The 27,962-nt window shown below is 38.1% G+C and overlaps 1 protein-coding gene across 5 annotated transcripts; it reads right to left on the reverse strand.

Moving 5' to 3' along the window:
- Window positions 1–4,389: 4,389 nt before the first annotated feature.
- On the reverse strand, window positions 4,390–26,969 carry csnk1g1 (casein kinase 1, gamma 1). Of its 5 annotated transcripts, XM_017304160.1 has the most exons (14): window positions 26,777–26,969; window positions 19,792–20,203; window positions 19,182–19,222; window positions 18,514–18,583; window positions 13,975–14,126; window positions 13,647–13,881; window positions 12,747–12,832; window positions 12,058–12,142; window positions 11,640–11,788; window positions 11,451–11,558; window positions 10,509–10,619; window positions 9,044–9,147; window positions 6,409–6,432; window positions 4,390–4,569 (listed from the first exon to the last, which is right to left on the reverse strand). In XM_017304160.1, exons 2-14 carry the CDS (start codon window positions 19,970–19,972, stop codon window positions 4,515–4,517), a joined length of 1,401 nt encoding a protein of 466 aa, XP_017159649.1. In that variant the 5' UTR covers window positions 19,973–20,203; window positions 26,777–26,969; the 3' UTR covers window positions 4,390–4,514. The 5 variants fall into 5 exon arrangements, with proteins under 5 accessions (XP_017159649.1, XP_017159650.1, XP_008402925.1 ...); XM_017304161.1 differs by lacking the exon at window positions 6,409–6,432 and having other exon boundaries at window positions 26,777–26,967; XM_008404703.2 differs by lacking the exon at window positions 10,509–10,619 and having other exon boundaries at window positions 26,777–26,964.
- Between the last annotated feature and the right edge of the window lie 993 nt (window positions 26,970–27,962).

A 27,962-nucleotide genomic window follows, 5' to 3' on the forward strand; every position in this document is an offset into this window, starting at 1 on the left:
TTTAGACACTTTATTTTGTCATCTATGGAAAAACGATGGTGGCTTTTTCTCGTTACTATTTAGCTGCTAATTGTATTTAATCAACATAAACTCTAACTTCCCCTCCAAAAAAATCTAATGCACACGTCCTTCTAGTGACATTTTTTTTCCTTCTTTCTTCCCGTGTTTTTAATCCAATTCCTCCTGTTGATTGCAGCAAAAATATTTGAGCAACATTAAACATGATTTTCAGAAATGTAATAAAACGTAGAAGCATATTGTGTGACGGCAACCTAGAAACAGTGAAACAGTTGGGGTTTATTAATGCTTGTTCTGCAGAACTGACTGGGATTTAACTAAAACTAAGACTATTAATAGAAAAACTGTTGACAGCAGGGACACCAACGTGCCACGGAGAAGACAAGCTCTTCCCTACTCAATAAATGTGGTCACATTAATGCCTTGATTTCTCTAAGATGTGTGAAAGACTGGGCAACAAATGTAATAAGTGCACCGATTGCACTTTTCATGCCGTTCATCAATCTTTAAAAAGCCTGGTCAGCACATTCAGATTTTGTCCGATACTGTATTTAGTTTTTTGTGAAGTTGGCAACAATGACCTTGTAGACAGTTCTGTCACAAGGTCAGTTTCTTTCATAGCAGACTCTGCTATGACAGCACAGCATCAGCCGATCTCCCACAATTAAGGAAATCGAGACCGATTTATAAGTTCATCTCTGGTAATAAATTATATGCAGGCTGAAATCCATTTACAAAACTATACCACAAATTTATATCATTAGATCTAAAAATAATCATCACAAGTAGTCTGAAAAAGGTGGACAGATCTTTTATTTTACATAAAAAGGGTGCAAATTGGAGATTCCCTTTAGGTGTAGAGGGAATAAAAAGTGATTTTTAGAAGGTTCATGTGTGAGACACCATTTCATATGAATCCGAGAAAAACAAAGAAAAAAAAAAACAGTCATCTCAGATAAAAAGGCCATTTACCTTTCTGCAACTTAAATAGATGAAATCAATAAAAAGAAGAAATGGCGGGTCCTTCATATTTGAAGCCCTTGACTAACTCATTCAAATACATTTTTTTGAAGTGACATTCATATTTCAACACAATATTATTTATTTACAGATTAAGGATTTCTCTTAATCACAGCTCTATTAAAAAAAAAAAAAAAAAAAAAACAGAAAAAAACGCAGAGGGAAAGAGATTCTTGGAGCTGTACAATTTGATTTTCCACAGCCTGAGAAAAAAAATAAAATCAGAAATCACTTTTTTTATATAGAAATTCCCAACAAAGACTACAATTGTGAGGCTCTGTACAATTTACAGTTCAAATAATCAGCACAATATTGCAGTAAATATCACCTCTCCCTCAAAGAAACAAGATACAGTAAATCAAACAAACCTACAGTACAGCAAAGAGGGGAGGGGGAAAAAGTGCCAGAGAACAAAAAAAAAAAGACCATTCATGCGCTCATTTGCTTTGATTTGATTTACACACGTACACAAATACACACAAACGAAAGCCATAAACCCTGACTGACATGAACAGTCGGAACAAAACTGGAATGTGTAGCAAAAAAAAAAAAAAAAAAAAAGACAGAAAAGGTCGCGAGGAGCGGAAGCTGCATCGTCTCGCGGATCTAACATTAAGATAAAGAGACCGCTCGCCATGCAGATACAGCTCACGATGAGTGTGTCGCTTCAAGACAAACCCAGAGTTCAAATCCAGAATAATATAGCTATATATATCAGCTCAGCCAGAAGCTATAGAACTAGATGCTGCGTCACAAACTCAGCAGGGAAACGTAAGCGTGGGTCCACAAGGCGGTGGGTTTGGCCCCCTTCCTTTTTGGACTTTTAAAGACGGAACGAGTCGTTAAAAACACCGCCTGGTATGGCACCGCTGCTCTGCAGAAGAAAAAAAGAAGAAGAAGAAAAAAAGATAAACTATATTCGACACGTTCAAGGACACGGGGTGGAGTGAAAAAGGAAAACATTCGTCTCGATATTTTCCTGGCACAGGAAAAGGCATGAGCTAGTAGTAAAAGTAGTAGTAGTAGTAGTCTCGGAAATGGCACTCGGCGGGGGAATTCAGGGCTGGGAGCGGAGAAGGCTAAATAGTCTGGATTAATCCATCTCGATAAACGGAAATCTTTTTAGCACAGGAAGCTGGAGCGACACGGATCCAGCTGTCCACGAACGACCTGACTTCAGATCGAAGAAATGAATAATCGGTCATTCAAATAGCTTCTTCTCCCATCGTTTCCCCATTAAATCATTTACGTGGAGTTACTGTGAGCAAAGGAAGCAAAAAAAAAGGAAAGAAAGAAAGAAAAGAAAAACAAAAAAAGGAGTTCCTATAGATTTACATATTCAAGTACTTTCGATAACACAATAACTTAGGCTCCCCGGAGAAAGTCACACGCCGGGTTGAGAGGGGCGGGGCTAAACCCCCCCAAAAACAAACAAAAAACCGGGCTGTACAGTGTAAATACAACTAGGAAGCAGGTTTACATACGGACTCATCTACAACATTCTAATGGAGCAGGTCCACGAAACGCCGAAGCGGACACTCCACCGAGTGTCGCTTCATCTTACGCTTACAACGTGTCTGTGTGCGGAGGGACCGGAGGGCTGAGTGGAGGGCGGCCATGGCACCAAAAATAAGAACGAGCCCTCCCCCATCCAGCACACGAGGCAGCTACAATTAAAGTAATAAGCACGTTCAAAGTGGATTTTTTTTTTTTGTTTTGTTTTTTAAGAAGGCAGGGTCTCCTCTGGGAAAGCCGGGGTCAAACAAATGTAGTGCAGTAATAATCAAGCTTTGTTTTGTTTACCCCCTGCCCCCCCCACTCCATCTCTTTCCCTATAAAAACCATGGCTAACTGGAATGAAAACGACAAAAAAATAAAAAATAAAATTGCATTAGACAGAATTCACATTAGCATAGAATGAAAACAAATGAAATTCTTCTTTTTTTTTCCCTTTATGATAGGCAAGGTGAGACATTGTTTCAAGGCATTCCTCCGCCGCCGAGTTTCTGTCCGTCTCAGCCGCGGTGGAGAGGAGCCGTGGTTCGAGCGGCGACCCCGACGTCGAAACATCTCTTTGCAGCACAGGGGCGGTGGTGGGAGGGGAGCGCCTTCGGTTTTGGCTTTTTTTTATTTTGTCCTTTATCCGTGGGGAATACATATCCGTGTTAAGAAGAGAAAAGCCGTGGCTGGCCTTTAATGGCTGCGAAACAGTCTCTTGCTTTGGGTTTAATCATTTGGAAATCACACACACAGATCAAAAAAATAAAATAAAATAAAAATTAAAAAATCTCACAACCATGCTGTTAACATGCTATCCAAAGCGGCGCAACAACGATGCGGTCAGTCGAGTTTGGTGGATGGAGGTTAAGGCATTGGACAGAGCGGTTTTAAGAGGCGGTGACTCTCCAGAGCATACTGTCCTTCCAGGGTGGCATCGTCTGATGTCTGCTGTGGTCAAAGTCCAGGAAAACCTTCCTAATCTGAACTGAACTCAGTTTTTGGTCTCAGTTTTTTTTTTCTCCTTTTCAACAACAAAAAAAACAACTAACTTCGTTAAACCTCCTTAACTGCAACTTCCTTCCCATGCACTGGAGAGATAATAGAAATGCTCCAGTCATTTCGCTCATCTGTCAATACATTCAGTGTGTATGCAGTGTGTAGGAAAAGTAGTAGCAACAGAGTGATAAATGGCATTTTTTTTCTTTTTTCCTTCAAGCCCCATCTAGAAACATCAGGTCGCTGCTCATTATCGCCAACAGTAAAAAGAGGGACTGTAGTGTATTTCGGTTCAACGACGGGACGTCCTGTGAGAACCGGAAAGACTGCTAATACTCCTTTTCGCCTTTGCGTATTCAGCTGCTTGTCCTGCATCGAGAAATTATCCAGAAAAGGTAAAAAAAAAAAAAAAAAAAGGTCGAAACGAGTTGGCAAACTAACGAGGAGGGGTGGCGAGATGAATCACGTTGAAACAATAGGACCTGATGGTGGGATGGAGGTGAGATTCCACAGGAAGATCCTCTCTTCCTCTCTCTCAAAAAAAAACAACAAAAAAAAAACATACACGAGACTTTAGCAAAAAAGAAAGAAAGAAAGAAGGAAAGAAAGAAATATGGCAACAATGATGAGAGAAAAACATTTTGGTTGTCAAGGAGAAAAACAAACAAAACTCTTCTTGGACCACCTGACTTGTAAAACATCCCATATAACTTAGAGGAGAGGACGGGAAGAAAAAAAGAAAAAAGAAAAACTCCCATCATAAGACATGTTTCCTGTACATCTCCACAAACCACGGTTTGTTTTTTTTGTGTTGGTTTTACATCCCCCCACCACGTAAAAGAGGTCCTGGCCGAGAACAATTCAATCAGAATCTTTCAGTAGACTCCCTCTTTAATTCTGAGTGGGACCGTCCATGTTTCTGAAATCACAATCGTCTGTAAGCGGACATGAGGAACGATTCGTTTCCGGTCCCCGGCTCATCATTTGTGCCTCTGCGTGTTCTTCTTCCGTTTTCGCCTGAAGAAACAGCAGCACCTGCGGACAAAACGGGAGAGACGTTAACGCGAACGTGCGAGCGGCAACGCGTGACGCAGAGGAAGCGGGTTGCCTTAGAAACGCTGCTACAATGTGGAAGAGCTAAAGATTTCCGTGGCTTAAAAGTCATTTTAGCATCAAGAACAAGGTGAAAGAAAGCACTTGCATCCACTGTGCGTCTGGACGCTTATTCACTACCAAGGTTTTCATGTACAGGTGCGTCTCAATAAATTAGAATATCGTCAAAAAAGTGACGTTTATTTCAGAAATTTCTTTCAAAATGTGAAGTTTATACAGAAAATGCTAAAATGTGCATTTATTTTTAATAAAATAAGTTAATTGATGTTACAAAAAATAGTTATTGAGCTTAAAAAAAAAAAAAAAAAAACGTCATTGCTAAAGAAACTTATTCCAGAGTTGTATCCAAACATCAATGGAAAGTTGAGTGGAAGGAAAAATTGTATATATTAAAAAAAGTGCCATTTATTTTCAAAAGCCAATTCATAAATTTGGTGGACATTGAAAAGCTATGGACTTTGCCTGGAATTGGTGCTTTGAGAGCTGCTAGACACCAACATAAAAAGCATTAAAACACTAATTCATGCAAAAGGAGTCCCGACCAAATATTCGGAGGTTACACCACCGAATATTTGCACAACACATGGACAAAATGTTCAGCAGGCGGAATATTGGGTTGTATTTTTTTGTTTGGTTTTCAAAAACTGAATATTAGGTTTAAGACTGAAGCAATTAATCAGATTAATCGATTATTGAAATAATCGTCAACTAATTTCCAAATCGATTAATCTGGGCTATCCAGACTCAAAAACATGCAGTTTTCTGAAAGAACACCACACTCAGACCAATAATTCAGTCAAAACTGCACAAAAATAATATATAGATTTTCTTATGTTTCTGATGTTGGGTCAAGTAGATGTTTTTGGGAGTTTTTTTATCTGAAGATGCAACCTATGCTACATATACTCAAGCGTACACTAAAGGAATGTCATATTAACACATTTTATGCAATACAATGTCTATTTTCTTATTCGAAAAAGACAACAAACTATTTATTTGCATCTTTTAATGTATTTATAATATCGCATTTAAAAAAACCTTTAAGTGGTTAAATAAAAAATCTGCAGAATGTGTCAATTTTGATCAGATTAATCGTCAGAACAACCAATTATTAAAACAATCATTAGTTGCAGCCCTAATTAATTTCAATAATAATAGGGAATTAGCAGAACCAAATGCTTGATAGATCACTTCCTGTGTGTGTAATGCAACTAAAGGTTCTACCTTTTGAATCAAATTATTTGAAATGACCTCGACTTTTCAAAGATGCTCTCATTTACCGAGCGAAACCTGTACATGGAAAGAGAGGGTGACGTTTCGCTGTATGCGCTAAAAGAAAAGCACACGAAAAGCACAAGACATGGCGAGCCTGAGCGCTCAGTAAGAACACACAGAGACAAGACATAGGACAGTGACTGGGTTCTTTTCCATAAATAATGCCAAAACCAATAAACAAATACTTAAAGCCTGTAAAGAAGCTACAGAAGCCCAATAGACAGACCAGCTTAGTATTTCTGCCTTGATCCGCCACTAGTTCCAACATCATCATGAAAAGAAGAAGCAGTACTTAACTTATTGCTAACATGACTGAATTAATTGGAAAAACAATAGAAAACCGCACTGTTCATTTATTTGGGTTCAAGGCAGTATTGTACCAGTGAGAGTCCGCTTAAACTTAGTGAGTAACTCCACTGGGCCCAGCCTAGGCCGGTCCACTCCCTGTCCCATGAGTATGATGTGGACAAGCAGAGAGGGACTCACCACAGGTTGAGCATTTTCACGCAGCTACAGAAGAAGAGAGAAGAGAGAGTGTAAAGAGAAAAGAAAGATAGATTAATACAGTAGGACTAGGTTGATGGGAGTCGGCGCACAAACGCCAAACACACACACAACACAACACAGGTGGACACACAGGGAAAGACGAATTAGAAGAGGAAAAGGATTCCATCTGATTTATTTAATGCTGCTGAACTGATTAGTGTCATGTTAAAGTCAAATTTACACTCATATTCTGAAGGTATCAATTTGCACAAAAGCTTGAAGGGCATAAAAAAAGAAGAAGAGAGAAACCAGTACCAGTACCAGTGCTGGATTTTATTGGAAGAAAACATCCTGCACTTTGAGATATATAGAGAGAATTTTTTTACATAATCAATTGTTTCAAGCATATTGCTTAAAAAATTATTATTCCTAAATGTTTAAGAGAGCAGTTGCAAAGTTACGAAGGCTGATTCGAGCGTTTCAATTATATTTCCTAAATGGTATCAATTTTTAGTTTTCTTGTTTAGTTTTAACCAATTAGTTTTTTCTAAACACAAGAGGAAAACATGCTGCAGTTTTTCTGTTACAGGCAGAAGTTTTGAATCCAACGGAAAATGAAGATTGGAGATGATCCACACTTAAAGCACGACCCTTTGTGTCCTACGGTGGTACAATGAAGCAAAAAGCATTTCATGAAAACATGTTTTAGAATAACATTCAAGTTTAATTATTGAAAGATTAGTTGAGAAATTAGCTTCACTCAGGTGAACCACACTCCACATCAGCACTTGCGTTGTGCTTACAATAGTTTTTAGTGTGGAAGTCACTACTGACAGAAGAAGAATCAAAGTTAGCTGTTTTCAATATCTGTGAGTTGGTTCAGGAAGTCTGAAACAGAAACAAATGAAGACATTTAATAAGAAACGTTATTTCTACAGAAGGATGTTTGTTGGCAGCTCATTCTACTGTTTAAGCAGCAAACTTAAAAATCAACAGGAAAGCTAAATCTACCAAAGAAAAGTAGCAGTTTAAAAGTTTACAATGCCAACTCCGCAGTCATTTTGATGGTTCTTGAAATGAAATGAAACGTTGGACATTAAGATCAAGCTAATTTGTGTCAGAAAAGTCTAAATCAAAGCACCGCTAATGGAAACGACTATTTTAAACGGCCTCAAAACCCACATGAGATTATTTATGCATTCATGATATTTTCCTTCATGAATAAATAAAACGTCAAAAAGCCATCCATACGTGCAGTTTTAATTATTCATGGGTACAGACAGTATCGGCTCAAAAGACAAAGCTAAGACTAAGCTAAGCTGCTTCGGTCACCACGTTTACATTTATTATGGGTCGTTTCTAATCGCAGGCCAGAAACACTCTGTATGATAAAGTTTTAAAAAAGCCAGCCATAATGCTAAAGATTTGTGTGAGCAAAGCAGAGAGACCTGCAATCTGAATAAATGGGAGAAACCTCTGCTGAAGGTGTTTGGTCAGGATGGTTGTCTCCTGAGAATGAAGGCAGTAACTCAGGGAGGAGTGATCAGCTCAGTAGGACTGAAAAATCGTTCAAAAGAATGCACATCATGCATCATGCCTGCAACAGCAATATGATGAGGCTAATAAGAAATTTAACATTTCTTTAATAATGAAAATAAACATTTGCCCCCACTGTATGTCAGTCTAATTTACATTAAATAGTTTATTCAGTTTACTTTCTGTAAATATTTCTCTTTTCTTACTTGAAGTAAAGAATAACGTGTAAAAAGCCATATATTGGAGAAAGGATTAAATAAGTTGGCACTTCTGCCCACCTCCTTTCCAAACAGACTATAAAAAAAGATATATATTTTACTGTTTGAATTATGAATGTGAATATGTTTGAAATAAATATACTAAACTATGGTTCCTGTTGTCGTCTTCGTCTTTTTCGCCAGTAGAAACGTCCGGTCGTTGATCACATGTGTGATGTGAAAGAAAAAAAAAGCGTTTCCATTGCAGTTTCGTAAAATAGACTAATTTATCCTAGCTCAAAAATTGATTGAAAAACGTGAGTTTGTTTGAAATTGGAGTGTTTCCATTAAGCTAATTTATTTTCAGAATCCCAGTTGTTTAAAATAATCAGCATTTTTTCCTGTTTCTTAAACACGTTTCAAAAAGCCAACAAAAGACAAAAAAAAAAAAACTGCTGCTTTCTTAATGCCTTTTTGTTTTGTTTTTGGAGACATATGTTTCGAAACCTAAATGGGGATAATAATATGATCCCTTTATTTTATGTTGGATTCAAAACTGTGCGCAAAACTTTGCGGATATTCTGTTAACTTAAAGAAGAATCAACAGCACTTTTTGTACAAAGTTCTTTTTAGTCAAATTGAATTACTATATTTAAAGTAAAGGGTACATAAAGCACCTCAATGGAAACTTGATTCTTATTAATTGATCTCCACAAATGTAAGTATTTAAGAGAAATTCACTGGGATAATGTGACGGAGAAACTCGAGTTCAGTAAATTAAGACGATAGCAAAAGGTCTGGGGTGTAACATTACTACAGAGAGGTACAGAAGGAGGAAGACTGGAAGGAGGAAAGCAAGAGAAGGACATAGAAGAGAGGCGCAGAGGGCCCAGGATACGTACTTGGGCTCATCGACCACTTCCACATCTGCCTGAGGTGTAATCGGGGTGTTAGATTGAGCCAGCGGGTCGTCTGCGTTCAGCTCGCCGTTGGTTGAGCTGACCACCTGCAGCAAAGACGGGTGTTACCTCTGATTAAAAGTTTGAAACTGCCACAGTTTCACCTAATAACGCTGGCCAGAAACAAAACGAGACATAAACACTTCAGCAGCTCAGCTCTGGTTTAGAGTCTCAAAGCCCATTTCCAAGAGTCTTTTCCCCCAAACAACATGGAGGGTAGAAGCCCAATAAAATGCTCAATCTAAAGTTATAGTTAAGTAGCACACCTGGTAAATGCTGGTAAACATTTTATTACATGACTAAACGAACAGTGAGAAAAGATTTTAACATGAAGGGTAAAAACTCCCCCCCAAATAACCCTATTTAGAGTTATTAAACTATATTTGTAGCTCAAATTGTGAAGTCTACACAGAAAAAATTACTGTACTCATTATTCCCAAATATTATTAAACTAAACTTTGTTTGAACTGCATAATGAATCTCTATAATTCAAACTACTGAAATACAATAAAAATATATATTTAGCAGTTTTAAGGTGTCTTTCACTGTAAAGTTACAGCTTTTCAAATCCATTTAATAAGAAACACAGTTAACTAAAAAACAAAACATTTGCTGAAAATGTAATAATTTTTAAAAAAAATATACTAATGTAGATTTTTTAAAAGCCTACTTTACTGTATTTTATCAACTCAATTTAAAAATTTCAACTTGACTAATTGCACCTAAAATTAAAGTAAATTTTATGGGTAATTTCTCATTTGCCCTTATTTACACTTTAAGCAAATTAGGTTAAGGTAAAAAAAATAAATAAAATAAAATAATAATAATAATAATAATAATAATAATAAAAAAATAACCAGAATCGCCCTTTGAGCACAACAAAACCATACCAGCATGCATTTCCTTGGCAGAGCCAGTTTATCCTGCCATGCAAAAGGTGTGCTGATTTTATAAAAGAAGTGCCTCAAAGTCATTAAATGTAGAAACCAGAGCTCAAAATGCAAAACTGCTTCCAGATGCCAAAGAAAGAAAAAAAAGAAAGAAGAAAATTCACTTTGAACATGTGGGGTGGGTGGCACCAGATCACATGCATACGGTGGAGCAGAAAACAACACTTCCCAGCCAGGGGTAAAGAAAGTAAAACGCTGTAGATCTGTCTCACATAAAAGGCAAAGCTACGATGTAAGACGACAACAAAAATACTTTATTCACTTCATAAAATCTCATAAAACTCTAAGTAAAAAAAAATGTAATAAGAAAGACTACTATGCAGGGAATCGTTTGTTTACATTTTAAGTGCAGGGATACTTTGGATTTATGAGACAGATCTGACTTCATGGAGGCTGTGGGGTGAGGGTGGTGGGGCGGGGGGCGGGGGGTGTTGGCTGATCGGGTAAGGGGTGTGTACCTGCACTGAGCCCCCGTGCCTGTCCGCTGCCAGGTGGGAGGTCAGATAGGAAGAGTTTGCTTGCCGCGTGGGCTGCACCTCCCATGCTCCTCGTCGGTCTGAGCCTGCCGTCTGCTCGGGGGAGTCGGGGGTTGCCATAGTGATGTGAGGGGGGAAGTGGGGTTCGGGGGTGAACGGGGGTGGGATGGGGGGTGCAACGGGAGAGGGAAGGAGGGGTGAAGGTGATGGAATAATTGCATTAGAAAAGATGGCATTTGGGTGTGTGAAGCAAGGTACCATGCAAAAGCGGCATGACCAATGAGGAAGGAAACAAAATAGTAAAAAAATAAAATAAAAAAACCCTGAATTAAATAAAATAAAAAAAAAATCTAAGCAAGGCCCGAGTCTAAAGCCAAAGAAAACAAAAAAAACAGAAGCTCTTGCAGCTCGAATTGCACCGTAGACAGAAATTCAACCACCCACATATGGATGAAAATCTTTTAAAATAGCACAAAAGTTACTAAAATATGCTCCTCAAAAAAGGTAATTTCAGACTCCCTTACAAAAATATTCAAACCACTTCAACGTTTTTATATTTTATTTTTTGTCTCATTATTGTAACAATGCTTTTGTTAAACAGAGGAGTAAAGATGTGATGAGTTCCTGAAGGAGGAGTATCAGAAAGTTTTAGAGACAGAGGCCCGATTTCAAAGTGCTACATTAGGAAGTAAATTTTTTTTTATAGTCATATTTGATATGTACATCATTTTTATAACAGCTGAAGGTAACATGATTAATTGATTATGCTGTAAAATGGCACTATATGAATGGAAAACACACTGCCCCTTTAAAAGATCAAATCAGGCAGGTTTGGGTTCAATACTGTTGCACATCACTTTGTAAAGCTGCTAAACAGCTTCCCTTGTTCTTACTGGAACCGACTCTCTCTGCTCCGAAACATACCTGATTTCGAACCGGAGGGTGCTGCGAGGGCCGTTCTCTGTGAGGATGGCTCTCTCTTGTTACCGCAGAGGCACCAGAGTCTATATGGACAGACCCCACCGGTGTGGGCTGGCGGAAAGGAAAGAATGAGCCGAATTCAAGGATTGACCTATTTAAGGCATAACCTTAAAAACAACAGGGCTCACTTACTATCTGCCTCCCAACCCAGTCGTAAGTATAGTCAAACGTGTATCCTTTTCTCTCAAACAGCTCAGTAAACAGAGTCCTCAGATATTCGTAGTCAGGCTTTTCAAAGAAGTCTAACCGCCTTACATACCGCAAATAGGTGGCCATTTCCTCTGCGTGAAAGGAAACAAAAAGGAAGCTTCATATGGGTAAAGTACAGGTTAACATATAATTACCTGAAAATACTAAAGACAATTTATTGTCCAGGAAAAGTTTGTTATGACAGGCCTACTTATGTAATTTTCACAGAGAAAGCTTTAAAACAAACTTAATTGATATTTCCTCCATTTCTAGGAAATACTATTTCATTTTAAGAATTACAAAGATTGTTATTTTTTTAAATAATCAGAGTAAATTCATAAATTCATCATAAGCAGCATACCTGGAAAATTCTCACAGAGGACTTCAATAGGAGTGTTTCGTTTTGTATCACCAATCTTCTGGTATCTTTCTTTCAAGGTGTCAGCCTAAAAAATAAAATTAAATAAATGAGAACATCATAAAAGAACATTTCAGTTCTATTATCTGGAATATGAACTTTTTATTGAATAACACAAATGGTTAAAACCATGCTAGAGAAATCTCGTTATGTAAAGAAAAAAAACAAAAACTCAAAGCACATTTTAAATGTGGGATCTTTCATCCCACTAAATTCCTTGACGTGAATTGTGAATAATTTGCTGCACATCTCTCCCCAATATTCCTGTCTACAAAAACTACACCAAGTCCAAATCTGGACCGTCTATGGATCAAATATTTGAGATCACAACAAGTGTCCAAAATGTATTTAATTAGTGTGAAGGGTTAAGAATTCCGGTAACATTTTGTCTTGTTTTCATTTCATTTATTGACATTATTCTATGAATAAGTAAGGCAACAAAGTAGAGACACATCTTATTAGTTATTTTTCAAAGAGACAAAGTATCAACTTCTAATGGTAAAAATGGAAAAACTTCTGAATATACACACTCTTACATAAACTGCGTTTCTCTTTAATGATGAATGTTTTCCTAAGCAAGATGTGAAACATTGTCCGACAGATTTGGTGACATGACCATGGCCTCATCATACCTTTAGTCCTTGCCAAGGTAAACTCCCACGTAGAAAATACATGAACATGTGCCCTAAAGCCTCCAGGTCATCTCGTCTGCTTTGCTCTGTATGAACACATTTTTATTTTTTATTTTTACATTTCATTTACAAAAAAACAAGGCTTTAAAAGTTTGACATATAGGATTTTGGCAAGTAAACCTTGAACTTTTTCCCATTTTGTCAGGTTAAATTTACAAACTTTAAAGTGTTTTTGCAGGATTTCATGTGAAAAGTTAAACACAAAGTAATCCATGATTGCGAAGTGGAAGCAAAACAATACTATAAAGGTTTTGACAGAGAACTGTTGCTCTGTGGGTAGAGTACATGTCACTGCTACATGTCATTGTGCCTCTGGGCAAGGCACTAAACCTTATGGTGCGTTCACACCAAACACGTTTTGAGCGTCAGGCGCCTCCGGTTTACATTCAAAGTCTATGTGGAGGCACGTTGCGGAGCGTTTTGAGCATCTAGTGCGGCACAATTCGAAGCATTTTGAGTGATGACGCATCCAACGTTCCACATAGACTTTGAATGTAAACAGATGCATCCGACGCTTTAAACGCCTTTGGTGTGAACGCACCATAAAGTTATCAATCGATCTACGTATTGGTGCATGAATTTAGAAATATTAACGTAGAGACTGCTGATTATAAATTCTCACCACGCTTTCTGGATTTTTATTTGTAAAAAAAAAAAAGTAAACCATGAAACTTTTTTCCTTCCACTTTAAAATGTAGCATTACTTTGTGTTCATTGTATAAAATCCCAAAAAAAATACATCAAAGTTCAAAAGTCAACAACTCAAAACGGGGAAAAGTTGAGTGCTAGCATGACACTGCATCAAACTCCAACATAAACACAGCGTTGGCGGTGTCTTACCTTTGCCTAAGTGTGTGTTAATGGACATGTATCTGGCAGTACCAGTCAGGCTCTTATGCTCCCGGTATGGAATGTGTTTTTTGGTCTCGGGGTCGATGTACTCTTTGGCTAGGCCAAAGTCGATGATGTGGATGATGTGCTCCTTTTTATTCCCTTGCCTTCCGATGAGAAAGTTTTCAGGCTTGACATCTCTGTAGATGAGATTTTTAGAGTGCACGTACTCCATTCGAGAAATCTGGTGTGGGGAGAAACAAGCGGAATCAGCCACAGAAAACAGCGTTCTCCAAGTGAGAAAAATAACAACTTGTTCGACAGCGCCGGTACCCACCAGCTGAATTGCAATCATCAAGACGGTCTTCAGTGAAAAGGTCCTGTCGCAAAGGTCAAACAGATCCTCTAGACTCGGCCCCAGCAGCTCCATGACCATAGCGTTGTACTTCCCACAGGGGCCGAAGTAGAACACCTGCGGTACTCCCTCTGCTGGAGAAGTGAAATGACACGAAGACTTCAGAAAAGACGAAGCGGAACCTGCTTAAAGGCACATCCCGCCCTAACCTGACATGTGGTGTCTCACCAGGGTTTGGGTTGAGGGTACTAGTGGTACAGATGAAATATAATCTTTTCACAGACTCGCAGCACAAACTCATAATCATATCCTCTAAGCTCCACTCAGTCTAATTGCCTCACATTTTCATGCATTCATCATCTCGTCTCTTATTTTATTACTTGCCAATGAGCAGTTTACTGCTGAGTGGGCAGTCTAATGTGACTATAATGATGGTAGAGATGAGGCCCTTTTACTACTCTGTTTGGGTTGTTTGTCATGGTGCTCTTATGGGCATTGAAGCTCTTTGTTTCAGAAGAGCATTAAGAAAAGAAAAAATAAAAAAAAAGCTGGAGCAGCTTCCACGTGAAGTCCTTTAAAGTTATTCTTCTTTAACAAAGGATCCGCATGCAGCCAGAGATGCTGTGACTCGAACAGAGGCTGTCGTCCTGACTGTATCGTGGTTTCAAAGAACAGGAAATCAGGTCAAACTGGTAATTGGCTTCAAGGAAGCATGACTCAAAGTTTGCTCCTTCTTACTGCCAGTCAGCGCCTATTAAAAGTGTCATCCCAAGAAAGTTCTAAGAAAGCTAGCATTTTATTTTAAAAAGCTCATCAAACAAAGGTGTGGTCAATCATGGGAAATCGGCTCTGGAAAGCGAGGAATGCACAATGTTTGTTGATACAGCAGAAGAGTTTTGCTCAGAATATAGTTTGATTTTAAAAAGTGTCAACAAAAATACGTAAATTGCCTGACGGAGGAGCAACAATCAGCACATGAAAGTACAACACATTCACATACGAAGATGCACAGAGAAAGTGGCTGGTGATCAGGTGGTCAACTTTTAGTTTCATAAGCCCTAATTACTGCCTGACCAGACAGAAACATATTGATAGGATCTTTTTCTGATGACTGAATGAAGCGTAATGAGAGCTGCCAGGTTGTATAGCAAACAAACAAGAACGTTGTGAATCAGGTGTCTTTCATGTCCGGGGTGGAGTTGCCGCTAAATACATCTTGTATTAACTTGTTTTATTATAACACATTAATGCAAATGTTGTTTGTTGCCATGACTTCTCAGTTTTGTTTTTTTCCCTCTTTCTGCAGGTGTAGGAGCAGACTTCTGACTTTCTCGCCTCTCCTTGTTTCCCTTTAAACCTTTTCCCCACCTTTCTACTCTCCTCTCTTTTCCGTCTTTGTGCCCACTACATTTAAAATGAAACCAAAGCAATTTCAATTACAAATATATCAAGTGGAGAACCATTGTGAAAGCCGCAATGCTAGGCCTGCGAAAATAAACCTGTTGGGCTTCACCTCTTCACTCGGACAACAATTCAGAGTTTCACTCTGCTGGATATGTAAAAAGATAAGAAAGACAGAACAAAAGGAAGAAAGACACATGGTAAAATGGAATCAAATAGAGTGCAGAATGCTAACTTTTGCAAAAAAAAACCCCACACAAAACACTAACTTCTGTTCAGATATCAGATATCTACATCTTCTCAGAATTGCACACAGAGATTATTGACCAGATAATGCTAACCAAAACCCAAAGTCCGTTAGAAATAACATTTATATAACTATTTTGCCCTTTTTTCCAAAATATTACAACTGTTTTACAGCAGCGGCTCTCACATATTGTGACGTTGCCCCTGACTCTTTTATGAATAATGAATTCTAATGACCAGTAGAAGTTTCAGAGCTAGTCTTTGGTTCTTCAAGTGAAACTGGAATTGGCTTAAAAAAAGAAAAAAAAAGTATTTAAGTATTTCAAGAGCCAGAAATTGGAACTCTACTCCTACAGACATCGAAACGGCCCTCTATTTTTCAGTCAGTGCTTTTGGCATGAATTGTGAAAAGTGGCATTCTTGGCAGTAGATGGCGCATGGGAATGTAAAAGGCAAGCTGCGCTGCATCCTGTGCCATTATGTAGTTTCTGTGGGCTGTTAATTGCACCACATAAATGAGTGGATCTAAACCCAGGGCGGCTGCGGGATGCCTAGAAATGGTTCAGATAAAAGATGCACTATAAATTAGTGGAGAGGGTTAAAACAAGGCTGGTCAAGCTTTTGCGAGCTACCAAACATCAGTGATGACGTGAGCATCGATGTTTGGAAAAAAACAGTCACGGTGAGTAAAGATACTTCCAAGTGCACAGGATAATGATTCTTCCCAGTTCTGCAGAACATCTTCCTTTTACTCATTCTCCTCTTAATATCAATTGTAATTTTAATTCATTAAAAATTATATTTATGTTCTTGAAACTCTAATTTGTAGCAGACAAAAAGGTGCGGCTTGAAATCCCACAGAAAGCTCACTCCCATGTTTATCTAATCCAAGTTATTCATTTCTACGAAGCTCTAGAACAAGATGTTCACTTTTAAGAGAGTGAAGTGTTTCATGGCATGACAGATAATACCTTTAACACCTCCTCTGTGTAAACCAACCCTTAGGCAAACAGCTTTCCTCCTCAAACATCACCATCCTCATCATTCTTCCCGTATGATTGGAGCTAAACAACTGAAAGCCGACTCTTACGCCGTGATGGAATCATCCTCATTAATACCCAGGGACATTTGGTTACGCATCAGCAAACAACACCAGACAGAGGGTCAGAGTAAAGCCGCATAAATTCATAAAAACGCCGCCTGCACAGATGCAAACAATCCCTTCGCCTGAGAGGAATGTGGTACAGCGAGCAGCCAAGACGAAATGAGGTCACATTATCCCATCTGGAGGAGAGGACAGAGGTGGGTTAGCGCTAAGAGAGGCAAGGCCTGCTTGCTAAATATTTAATGGGTTTCCGCACAGTTGGCCTTTTCCAGTCTTTGCCTGTTGCAAAACAATAGCCATTATTCTCCCAGACCGATTATCATGTGGACCTGCGGAAATCCAAAATCTCATTATGATTCGTAACTAACTAACTAACAGCTTTAAAGCCTTGTTGAAGCCTTTTTACTTTTTAATAAGTTTAGATATTTATAAATCAAACTTAAAACAGACATATTTATTTTTTTGTGTTAAAACTGACACATTATGTTTTGAGGCCAAACAATTATAACAAAAAAAAATTGGCTTGGAAAAAAATCTACTTTTCTGAATGAACTTCAGAAGTCCATTCAGAAAAGTTGCAACTTGCAACTTTCTGTGGAACTTGCTGTTACAAGGAAAGTTGATCAACAAATCAAGAAGCTGACTGACTCCATGACTGAAAAGCCTATCACCGTTATTGAAAAGAAGGGTGGCCATACTGGTCACAGATTATTATATTTTTTTTATGTTTATTGGAAAATTTAGTGTTGTTTATGTCAAATTTTCATTAACAGAAAAAATATACACATATTAATAATGTAAAAAGACAAAAAAAATCATTTATGTTTGAGGTTTATGAACATTTTTGATTAACCAGCAGCACTCTAGTTGGTAATTAATAAAAATAGTCCTCAAAAATATGCTAACAGCTGTAGCATGTGTTGAAAACTAAACTAAAAACTAAACTTTTCTGAAATTTAATGCTAAATTTCAGATCAGGATCACAGCATTTTAAAATTATTCGATTACGAGATCCTGACAAACATCAGTCTGCACTTGACAACAGACACCTATGATTTTATGTCAGTAGCACCCTCAGTGTGCTGTACTGTGAGTATGTCTTGGCAGACAAGTTTGAAAATCAATGTCTGCTTTTTATGTTTAAAATCTTAGGGGAAATTTGAATGGATGACCGGGATTAATTAGGAATGGTTGGGAAGGAAACGGTGTCTCTGCTGGACGCAGACGGGTTTGTCTGGGCAACCTTGGAAAAGATACAAGGCATCAGAAAGGCTAGCACGAGCCCAACCATTTCATTTTCTAGCATTTGTAATGACGGCACAGGGCAGAAACCTTTAATCCTGACTGAGCTGGAGACAAGAAGAGGTGAGCGAGACACAAAATTCTCTTCCCTTTTTCTTGATAATTTGTCTTTAAAACGGCTGTCTAATGTTTCAGTCAACCATAAAATCTTCATATCTTTTCTAGGTTAATAAGAAACCCAACTTCAACTCAAATAAAAGAAACTGTATCCCTACGAGGCATCTCTAAAGGTCACTGTCCCACACAGCGCAAATACACGGGTAGGTCTTCATGCACTCCTTGCACACAATATCCTGGGAGATTAAAGTGAGCTCTTAAACCAGCTCGATATCTGCTCGGAGATGTGTAATCACTTGTTGTGGAAATGATGCAATCTCTGGCCTCATCTTCCAAAAACAATGAAATCATTATCATGCAGTCACACACATAAACACAGCAGGGAATTAAATCCAAATCTTTGATCTCACCTGTGGTCCCCAGACTTTTGTAGAACCGGTACTCCAAATGTAGCTGTGGGGCCCTCGACTTCACTGGTTCCTACACGACGTGCACATAAAAGATTAAATTCATTTTATAGTGGAAAAAATAAATAAAAAAAATAACACACAAAAAACTCCAAATAAAACAAGACGCATTGATTAGGCTCTTTATACTGATTGTCGGTTTTCCTTGAGGTCTGACTCGGTTTTTATCAAATTAATTTTTTTAGTTTTCTTTGTACTAAAGATGCATAAAAGAGGAAAAGTCTACTGCAGGTTCTTTTAATCTAGTAGTTTAAAAAAAGTAAATAAAATCAAAATAATGCAACAGTATCTCCACTTCAATCCAAACAGGTATCCCTCACCTTTATTGAACAAAGAAATACACTGAACTATATGCCAAAAAGTAAGTGTGGGTTCTTAGTTACGACATTTAATTCCTAAAAAACATATTTAGATATTTGATTTGTTGTTTATCGAGGAAAGCTAATCAAATGCAAAAACTGATCTCTAACCAATTGATTGGTGCACATCTAAATAAAAGAAATCGCTTTTTTTGCTCTAAAATGGAAACAAACAGTGGAAGATTAAAAAAAAATAAAAAATTCATGCACAGCAGTAGTAATGAGTAAAATGTTAAACTGCAAAGGACTTACCAGTTTAATGGCTACATACTCATTTGTGTAGAGATTTTTACCTAAAATAAGACAGAAAAGTAAAAGTATATTAAAAAGCGGACATTTCATATGGGTGTAGTTATTTCACTCCTTCACCATTCTGTATCTTAACACTTATGGCTACTTAAGGGACATTTCGCCCAGACCTTACATCAAATCAGAATGGTTTGATGTAAGACTATTCCCACTTACCTCCATTCGACGGAACGTTTTATATTTAGTTTGAAAACCAGAGATTTAAGCACATTTTTCATGTTCTAATCATTAAATCCATAAAGAAGCACATACATATTTAAGTAAATGGGCATAAAAGAGTTTGTGTACAGGCACAAATGAAAGTAGAAAAAAAGCAAAATGGAGTTAAGAAATAGAGTTTAGATTGGTCCTAAAAAAAATCCAAACAGACCGAAATCGAGACGACACAACTAACATTGATTTTAGGCCCAAGCCCAAAGCAAACAACATTTTAACTAAGCTTTTACTGCTTTTAATTTTGTGAATTTTTAACTCAACATGACATGAGCAACTGATACCACAAACGTCTCTTTGGTTCAGCGTCATTTCAGAAAAAAATTCAAACCCCACGTACCGAGCTTCAGTTCCCCAAAGTTTCCGCAACCGATCTTCTTCCCCACGCGAAAATTAGGTCCCACCATGAGTACGCCGGAGGTGTTGGAGGAGCCCGACGGTCGGTGTCCGCTCCGGTTTCCCTGGTTAACTTTGGCGCTTCTGGTCATCCGCTCGCCATATTTCTCTCTTTGTTGATCCATGGCGTGCTGCAGCACTGGTCAGCAGGAGCCTCGAGTGACGCACGAAAGAAGGCCTCCTGGGCCGGGCCCACCGCAGCAGCCACAGCCCTGGTTACTGGTGGCACCTGGATGGCACAGTCGCTCTCATGGGCCAGAAGCTGGAGCCGTTAACCCACGGGCCTCCCCGACCTCGCCCTCTCAGCTCGATCAGTTGCTAGGCCTCGACATCTGTCACATAAGGAAGGTAGAGACCTGGAGAGAAAAATAAAATCAGAGACGACAGGTTAGATCTCAGATATGTGGGTCTGAAAGGGCTTAATTTATATTACTATGAAATATAGCAGAATGAAGAATAAAATAAAAAAAAATTAAACCAGTCTGTAGGAAAAAAAGAACTAGGCTTGACAATCCTACTAGGATAGTTCTTATTTACAAAGCAAACTGTGCAATGACCTCTTAACACCAGAATAGCAGAATAAGCAAACGTTTTTAATAAACTCTTTAAAGACAACTTCACTTACGTTGTTAATAAAAAAAAAAAAAAAGACAGGCAAAACAGCACAAGGAAGTAAGAACACGAATCTAATGGAAAGAAACCATCAGATTTGGGGAACGGGGAAGTGGAAGCAGCTTTAACATATCTTTAACTACCAGGTTCTTTACTTAGTTTTGAACTTTCACTGTATGTGTAAACAAACAGAAAAACAGAACTGGGTTTCTTAGCAGAATTCATTTAGAGGTATGTGTAAGTCTTCCAGTAAAGTAGCAGACAGGAACTGGACCACCAAGGAGATCATTTTGTCCTTTAGTACGTGTCTGCAGATGCTTTAAAAAGAAAGTACAGAGTTTTCAATGTTCAAAATAACTCTGTATTGGACAGGCTAAATTAAAACAACCAAAACATAAATACCCCGTCAGATTCCACGTCATCTTTTTTTGCCAGTTCTGTTATTTTACATTGAATTAAGTAAAAAAAACTGTCAAACAAGTAAGTATACCCTTGCTGTTTCCACAGGATTCAGGAGGGAAAGAAGCAGCCATGTGCTGCTAATCAAAGCAACTTGAGAAACTGCTCAGCAAAGGGACAATCACCTCAACAAGAGCAGCAGTTTTGGCAGTTTGCTGGTCTGAAGAGTGCAGGTGTTTGACAACGCTACGCCATAAGGAGAAACAACGAACCTTAGAAAAGGTGGCACAATATCAAAAAAAAAAAAATGCAACTGTGATAAATGAGATGACAAGATCGATTATAATTTTCAATCAATTTTTTTCCACACCTGACAGTCCGGTAGACGTGGTTTGATTGGTGTTCGAGTGGTCTTTTGCAATTTTTAATTTCTTCTGATAAAAAAATCTGTTTTCTGCTGATATGACTATATATATTCGCAATTAAACAAAAATAGTCTTGGCCTGACTTATGCTCCGTCACGATTAAAACAAAAGTCACTTTTTGACAACATTTTGTGTAATTTCTGTTTTTAGAAAAGAAAGCGATTTTAAAAACAACAACAAAAAAACACTCATTCACAACCTTCAAACCAAGCACAGATTGAGAAAATAGGTCAACGGCGGTTCGCCGTAAAAAAGCACTGCTGTCCTTAAGAGATAGCGATCAAGTCACAGTGGTCACAGAAAACACAGCGAGCAGTTTTAGCATCAACACAAAGCTTAAGGCATAGTATATCATCACAAAGGCATTACACACACCACCCACAGCTACAACCCGGCGGACAACGCCAGAGGAGAGTATTATGTCAACAGTTACATAAAGCCACGTCTACCTCCACTCGACTGCAGATCTAAAAATCGCTTGATTACCGCTGATGAAGACAGCTCAGTGTTTTATTATGTAATGACAAGTTATGCTTCGTCAATAGTGCTAAAATCCATCTAGTTAGGTCTACTGCAGCAAAATAAACATTCTGATTTTGCTCAAAAGTATCCATTTCACACAAAAAAGAATCATTTTAAAAACCTATTAGTACTTTAGTGTGAAAAAAACACAAACTGTTTTGAATACAATGGCATAATTCCTGAGCATGGTAAGGCTGATGCTGAAGGTATCGTGTGTGTGTGTGTGTGTGTGTGTGTGTGTGGGCTTCTGGATGACTCATGCTCAGTGTTGCCTGCACAGATCTCAGCATCAAAGACAGCCCGTTTGCTCTCAAGGGCAACAGAGCGCCGTTGCTATTACATAAAGCCGAGAGCATAACAACACAACAATAATAATATTAAAAAAAAATAATAATAATAAATACGTTTTCGGAGAATAGCTGCAATGGCTTCCGTTGGGAAAATAATGATTTGTGGGCCGTTCTAATCCTAGCGTTTTGATTAGCGACCGAGGAAGAGCTCTCTCATCTTCACACACACACGCACACACACACACACGCACACACACGCACACATGCGCACCAGGCCCCTCGAAACGCTTTCATTCAGTTCACACCACACGATTATATCGGAGGCACCGCAGTTCACTTTACAGCTGCAAGGTTGTTACAGAGATAATTACTTGTGTTTATAAAGGAAGAGGACAGCTACAGTGATTTTTAGGGCTGTGTGTAGAAGGAAAGAAAAAGGGTAAAAAAAAAAAATTAGTCTACTACTGAATTTAACGGAAAGATTTGTTGCTTTTCTGTTTTAAACAAGTAATTACGACCTGTTTTGCATTTCCGTCTCAAATATTTGTGTAAATGCTACAACACCCTGGTATTTTTGTTACTCAAAGTTATCAGACGACCCATTCTTATGCATCATTCATCCACCCAGCAATGCTGCGGTCACTCTGGATCTCAGACATGCCCAGACATGCCCGACCAGAAGACTGCCGTGGAAACGTAAACACCAGGTAAAACCTGCAACATCTTTACCGTGGCTTTCCCGTGTCATTTTAACTGATTGGACATGCAAATTTACAAGACGAGAACTGATGTGAAGGCAAGCAGGTGTCTAAAAATAGAAACTGCCCGTGCTGAACATCTCTTTCTGTGTAAAGGGTGTAGCAGGATTGTGTGATCCCTGATGAGAGGTGGGGAATCCCCGGCCTTCGTCCCTGTGAAAGCAGCACGTCTCCAGACAAAGTGAGGACGTGTTGCGTGACACACACCTGTTGGCTGAACTTAGAGCAAAATGCATTCCTCAGACGGAAAACACGTGAAATCATTTGACTTGACCTTTTATCGACTGGTGGATTCTAGAAGTTATAATGTCTGTAAGAAACTTGCAAATGCCACGACTCGAGTTAAGCTTTATCCAGCTGTCTGTAGTTAAATCAGACCAAACCTCTCTTGTTTTTATGTCAGTTTGAATTATTTCTATTTGCTAAATGTCAAATTAGATTTATTTTTAGAATTCAGAAGGTTATATTCGTTTGCTTAGGGAATATCGTCTTAATCTGCATGCAGAGTTCATAATAAATGTATTATAAGTCTGGCAGGCCACCAGGCTTTACTTGTTTATTTTAAATAGGATTTTTTATTTAATACAGTAGAGACAGATTAAGCTAAGTTTATAATTGACGTGTTATACTGGGCATGAGGCAGTGCTCACCAACTGCACCCTCCCTACATGCTATCATTTTCAAATTATGATGCCTGCTCGTGCACCTCTAAATTTTTGTAACTTTTTAACGCTTTTCAATACAAAAATACGTTGAGTCACTTGTGGACTGGCCCTACCACAGGGCTCAGCAGGTTTTCTGGAGGAAACCCTGGTATGACTTGAGTCAAACATTTTGGGTTTCCTTCCACGAGCTTCTCACATTTGCTTGCTGGAGCCAAAGTGTCCGTTTTGTCCTTAAGACACTTTGTAACCACTTTGGTTGTTTACTTGGCGTAATTGTCCAACGGAAGACCAATCTACCCCCAAGCTCCAACTTTCTGGTTCATGTCTTCAGATGTTGCTTCAATATTTCCTCATAATGTTCTTTCGTCATGATGTCATCTACTTGCCACTTCCATATTTCACAGTTGGGATGGTGTTCCCAGGATTTACAAGCAATCCCCCTTTTTCCTCCAAACGCAAATTTGGTTATAACGGCCAAACAGCTGTACTTTGTTTTTATCAGATCACAGGACCTGTCCTCAAATATTAAGGTATTTGTCCCTTTGCAAACTGCAGTCTGGCATTTATTGTCTTTGTTTTGGAGCAATGGCTTCCTCATTGCTGAGTTTTCATTTTCACAAGCTCCAATTTCCATCTAATTCTAAACAATTTGTTCATTGTAAATGCATTAAAATAAATTCACTTCAGCTTAATATACATTCAAATAGTATCTGATTAAAACACATACAGTTCATAATACAACGCAGTTGCATTCAGTTGATCAAATCAATATGCCAATTGATATAAATATTATCTGATTAAATAAAGGAAATGATAGTGAGAGTGCTTATTTTTATTATTCTAAAACAGCATAGGACTGTAAAAATGTAATAGAACATTATGACAGCAATGATCAGCAACAAAACACATTGCTTGAGTTAAATATAGCAGTTAACTTTCTCAAACTATATATTTTTTTAAAAAGAGCAAATATTTGATTCAAAACTTCAACAAATGTAAAAAGCTAAACACTTTCAGCTGAACTGAATTTATCATAACAATTACTTTCTGACCCATTTAGTCTTTAATGAAAACGGTGAATGCTCAGAGAGCAGTGATTAACCTTCAAGTGGAAAGATCAGCGTTTGAGGGGGGTCTGCCAGCAGCGCAGACCCCCACTGTGGCAGTGCCAGCTGCCTCTCAGGTCGAATAAACTAACTTATCACTGTTTAGACTCTGATTACTCAAATGTACATAGATTCTCAAACGCCACATACCTGGTCACCTCCGTTTGTAAAGAACTTTTGTTTTTTTTTCAATCTGGTTTTCAAATCAGAACTAATGAACACGTCTAAACCTTATTAAAGCAAACGTTTGTACAAAAATGGTTGAGAACACAATCTGCCAAAACTGTAAATGTCTCAGGAAAAACAATGGGATGGCAGCCATTAATTCCTCCATCTCACTTGTATCAGTGTTCTGAACATGCTGAAGAGCTACTGCCACTGGATTAAGAAAAAAAAAAAAAATTATAATAAGACTATTCTGCATTCTCCCTTTCGTTCCATTTAATTAGTTTGTCTTCAACTTAGATTTGTCCAATGCATGAGCCAACTTCTCTAGCGATCAAGAGGTAAAAAATAAAGGTTCCAAATGGCAACGTTTCGTTACATTTTAAAGTCCTGAATTGTTTTCATCGTTTCCTTGCATCTCTACACATCTGAATATTGCAACTTTATTTACAAACTATTACGTAACTTTATAACTTTTGACATTTATTTCATTTAGACCAAACATTTTGACTCAGCACAGGTGGGTTACAAGCAACACGTAAAAAAAAAAAAAAAAAAGAAAAGTTAATGTCAAACTTGGAATTTTGTTCTTATCTTACAAAATGGTTTGAAGTCATTTTAAAGAAACGCCAAAAGAGGAAATGGAGTTTTCTTTTGACTAACAGATAAGAATCAGACACTTCCTGCTGCGCACTGCTGGTCAGGTAGATGCATAAAGAAATATAAATGGAACTGTTTGGAAATGAAAACAACAATAAAAGAAATAAATAAATCTTGATATGTTTTGGAAATTCAAAGAGTGCTACCAAATCAATCTATTTTTAGATATTTCCATTATAACTAGAAGGTGTAATATTTTGGTGTAAGCACTTGGAAACTCTACATATTTACAAATGTTATAATGCTAATTTTAGTGATCAATACACTTTTGCAGAACATAATCATTTAGCTTAGAGTACTTATTATACATCTGTAACAAAGTGAATGTGAAAATCTCATCTTTAGATTTGACTCAGTTTTTTTTAATATGTGTGCATATATATATATATATATATATATATATATTTTTTTTTTTTTTTTTTTAACACACAGCAAAATGAAATCATGACTGATCCTGAATGATCATCAAAGTTAACACCGACTTTGACGATTTCTAATCCAGTGTTTTAGAAAATGCAACCAGGTGAGTAATGTGTATGTTTTGCTGGTTCTGCTGTAAAGTCTTTCTGTGTAACCACACAAGGAAATGTAGGTCGAGATGCAACATTTGACCACAAGCAAAGGAAACGTGCAGGTGCATTTAAACAGAGAAGTCAGAAAAACAAAACTTCAGTGTTTCAATACAAGACATAAGAAATGTGCTGATCAAGAGAGCTGCCCGGTGTCTATGCGAAACTAATCTAGAGCAGAGGAGCAGCTAAGGCGTAAAAATACGCTTCAGTCGTGGAGAATATGAGGTTAAAAATGAAGGTGATCGATCTAAGGAGGCCTGTGGTTGGTCCAGAATAGGGAGACGTGTTGGCAGCTGTGTACCACTGGGTCCCGGACAAAGCCATTACTGGCAGTCCAACAAAAAGGCAGGCCAGACCGAGCAGTGAACGAAATAAACAAGGACGAACTCAATTTAGCCTCTCTCAACATTAAACATAAATAATAAGCCGTGTAGCTAACGTTAGCAAAACATTACTTAGCGACAGGTTGCTCTGGTATAAATATACTCTGTGTACAAAACAAAAAGAGGAAAAAAACACAGCAGGAATATTTCATGGTTTCCCTTGTAAACAAAGTTGCTTAAATGGGAACAAAATATATATATACACATTTCTTTATAGGTCGTTAACGGCAAAACAACCAAGTGATGGCTGGGTGACAGCTGGACCGAGCGCAACAAGGAAATTAGCTCCGTTAGCAACGAAAATATTAGCTCAAAACCTTTTAAAAAATGCTCCTTTCCTGGTTCCGCCCGAGCAATACGCAACGAGCTCACCTTCACGGGGATAAATCCACACGACCAGGTGTCCGCTCGTGTTCCGCTCAGGTCCAATTTAACCGAGCGCTGAGGGAGATTCATGTGAGGCTTTCCTGCGCTCTCCTTGTTGCTGAGGTTTTCACGCTAACAGCCGTTAGCGACTCTCTCCATTCTTCGTCTGCCGTGAAAAGGTTCTGACACACCGGATGGAGAAAAACGGCACCGCCCGCTTCACAGTGCACACTTCCAGGTCAAACCGAAACTATCAAATTATTTATCATACTTAGAGCTAGTAGAACTAGGGCCAACTAGTAGAAAATTTGAAAAGACACGTGTTTTTATATTTTGTTCGAAAATTAATCATTTTGAAGGCTGGACCAATCTAAGTAAGGAATTGTGTCGTACAATTCATGTAAACGAGACAAAAGGGGGAAAAAATGTCAACCGGGAATACGAATTCAGTTGGATCTTTTCCTCCTGTAATAGTACAACAGAAGCATTAAACTTTTATAAACTTTTTTTGCTTTCATTTTATTTCACTGTAAACAGCACTACAAACCAGTGAAGACATTGGTGTCCCATTAACTGGCTAAAAGAAGAGTTTTGTGTTCAGCAGTGACCCATTTCTTATTGCTGCACTATGTTCTAATAGTGCAGATCCACTTTTCTGCAAACCATTGTTTGCAATGTCCGTTAAAGTGTAGTTTTTCAGGCTAAAAATGAAGGGGGGAAAAAAATCAGTTTTTGAATTAGAAAATAAAAATGTGTCCTTATTATATTTGGCCCACCTGGCAAAAAGTTAGTTGAGAGATCTAACAGACTGATTCACTCTCTCCCAAATACTCTCACACATTTCACTCCATTTTCCATCTATCAGTACCAACTAACTTCTGATTAGTTGCTTTGAAACATAAAATTGGTCGTTCTTTGATTTTTAACCAGTAGAAGATTCAGTTACAGTATAAAGGAAAGGCTCAACCAAATCCTTTCCACCATTCATAAAACGAGTAGAGTGGGACAGGTTGCTTGATGCTCCTCTAGGAACAAGTACACAATTCTCTACAGCTTGAGGAAAAACCACATTACATTGAAGTTCTCATTATAGTTGACCCGTTCTTCCAAAACGTTCTCAGCAGTGTATAAGTTCAAAACCCGGCTTGTTTTTTGTGGATGAAGTTACTGTAGGAAAGCCACTTTACTGGAC

The sequence above is a fragment of the Poecilia reticulata genome, linkage group LG3 (assembly GCF_000633615.1).
Source record: "Poecilia reticulata strain Guanapo linkage group LG3, Guppy_female_1.0+MT, whole genome shotgun sequence".
Taxonomy (NCBI): domain Eukaryota; kingdom Metazoa; phylum Chordata; class Actinopteri; order Cyprinodontiformes; family Poeciliidae; genus Poecilia; species Poecilia reticulata.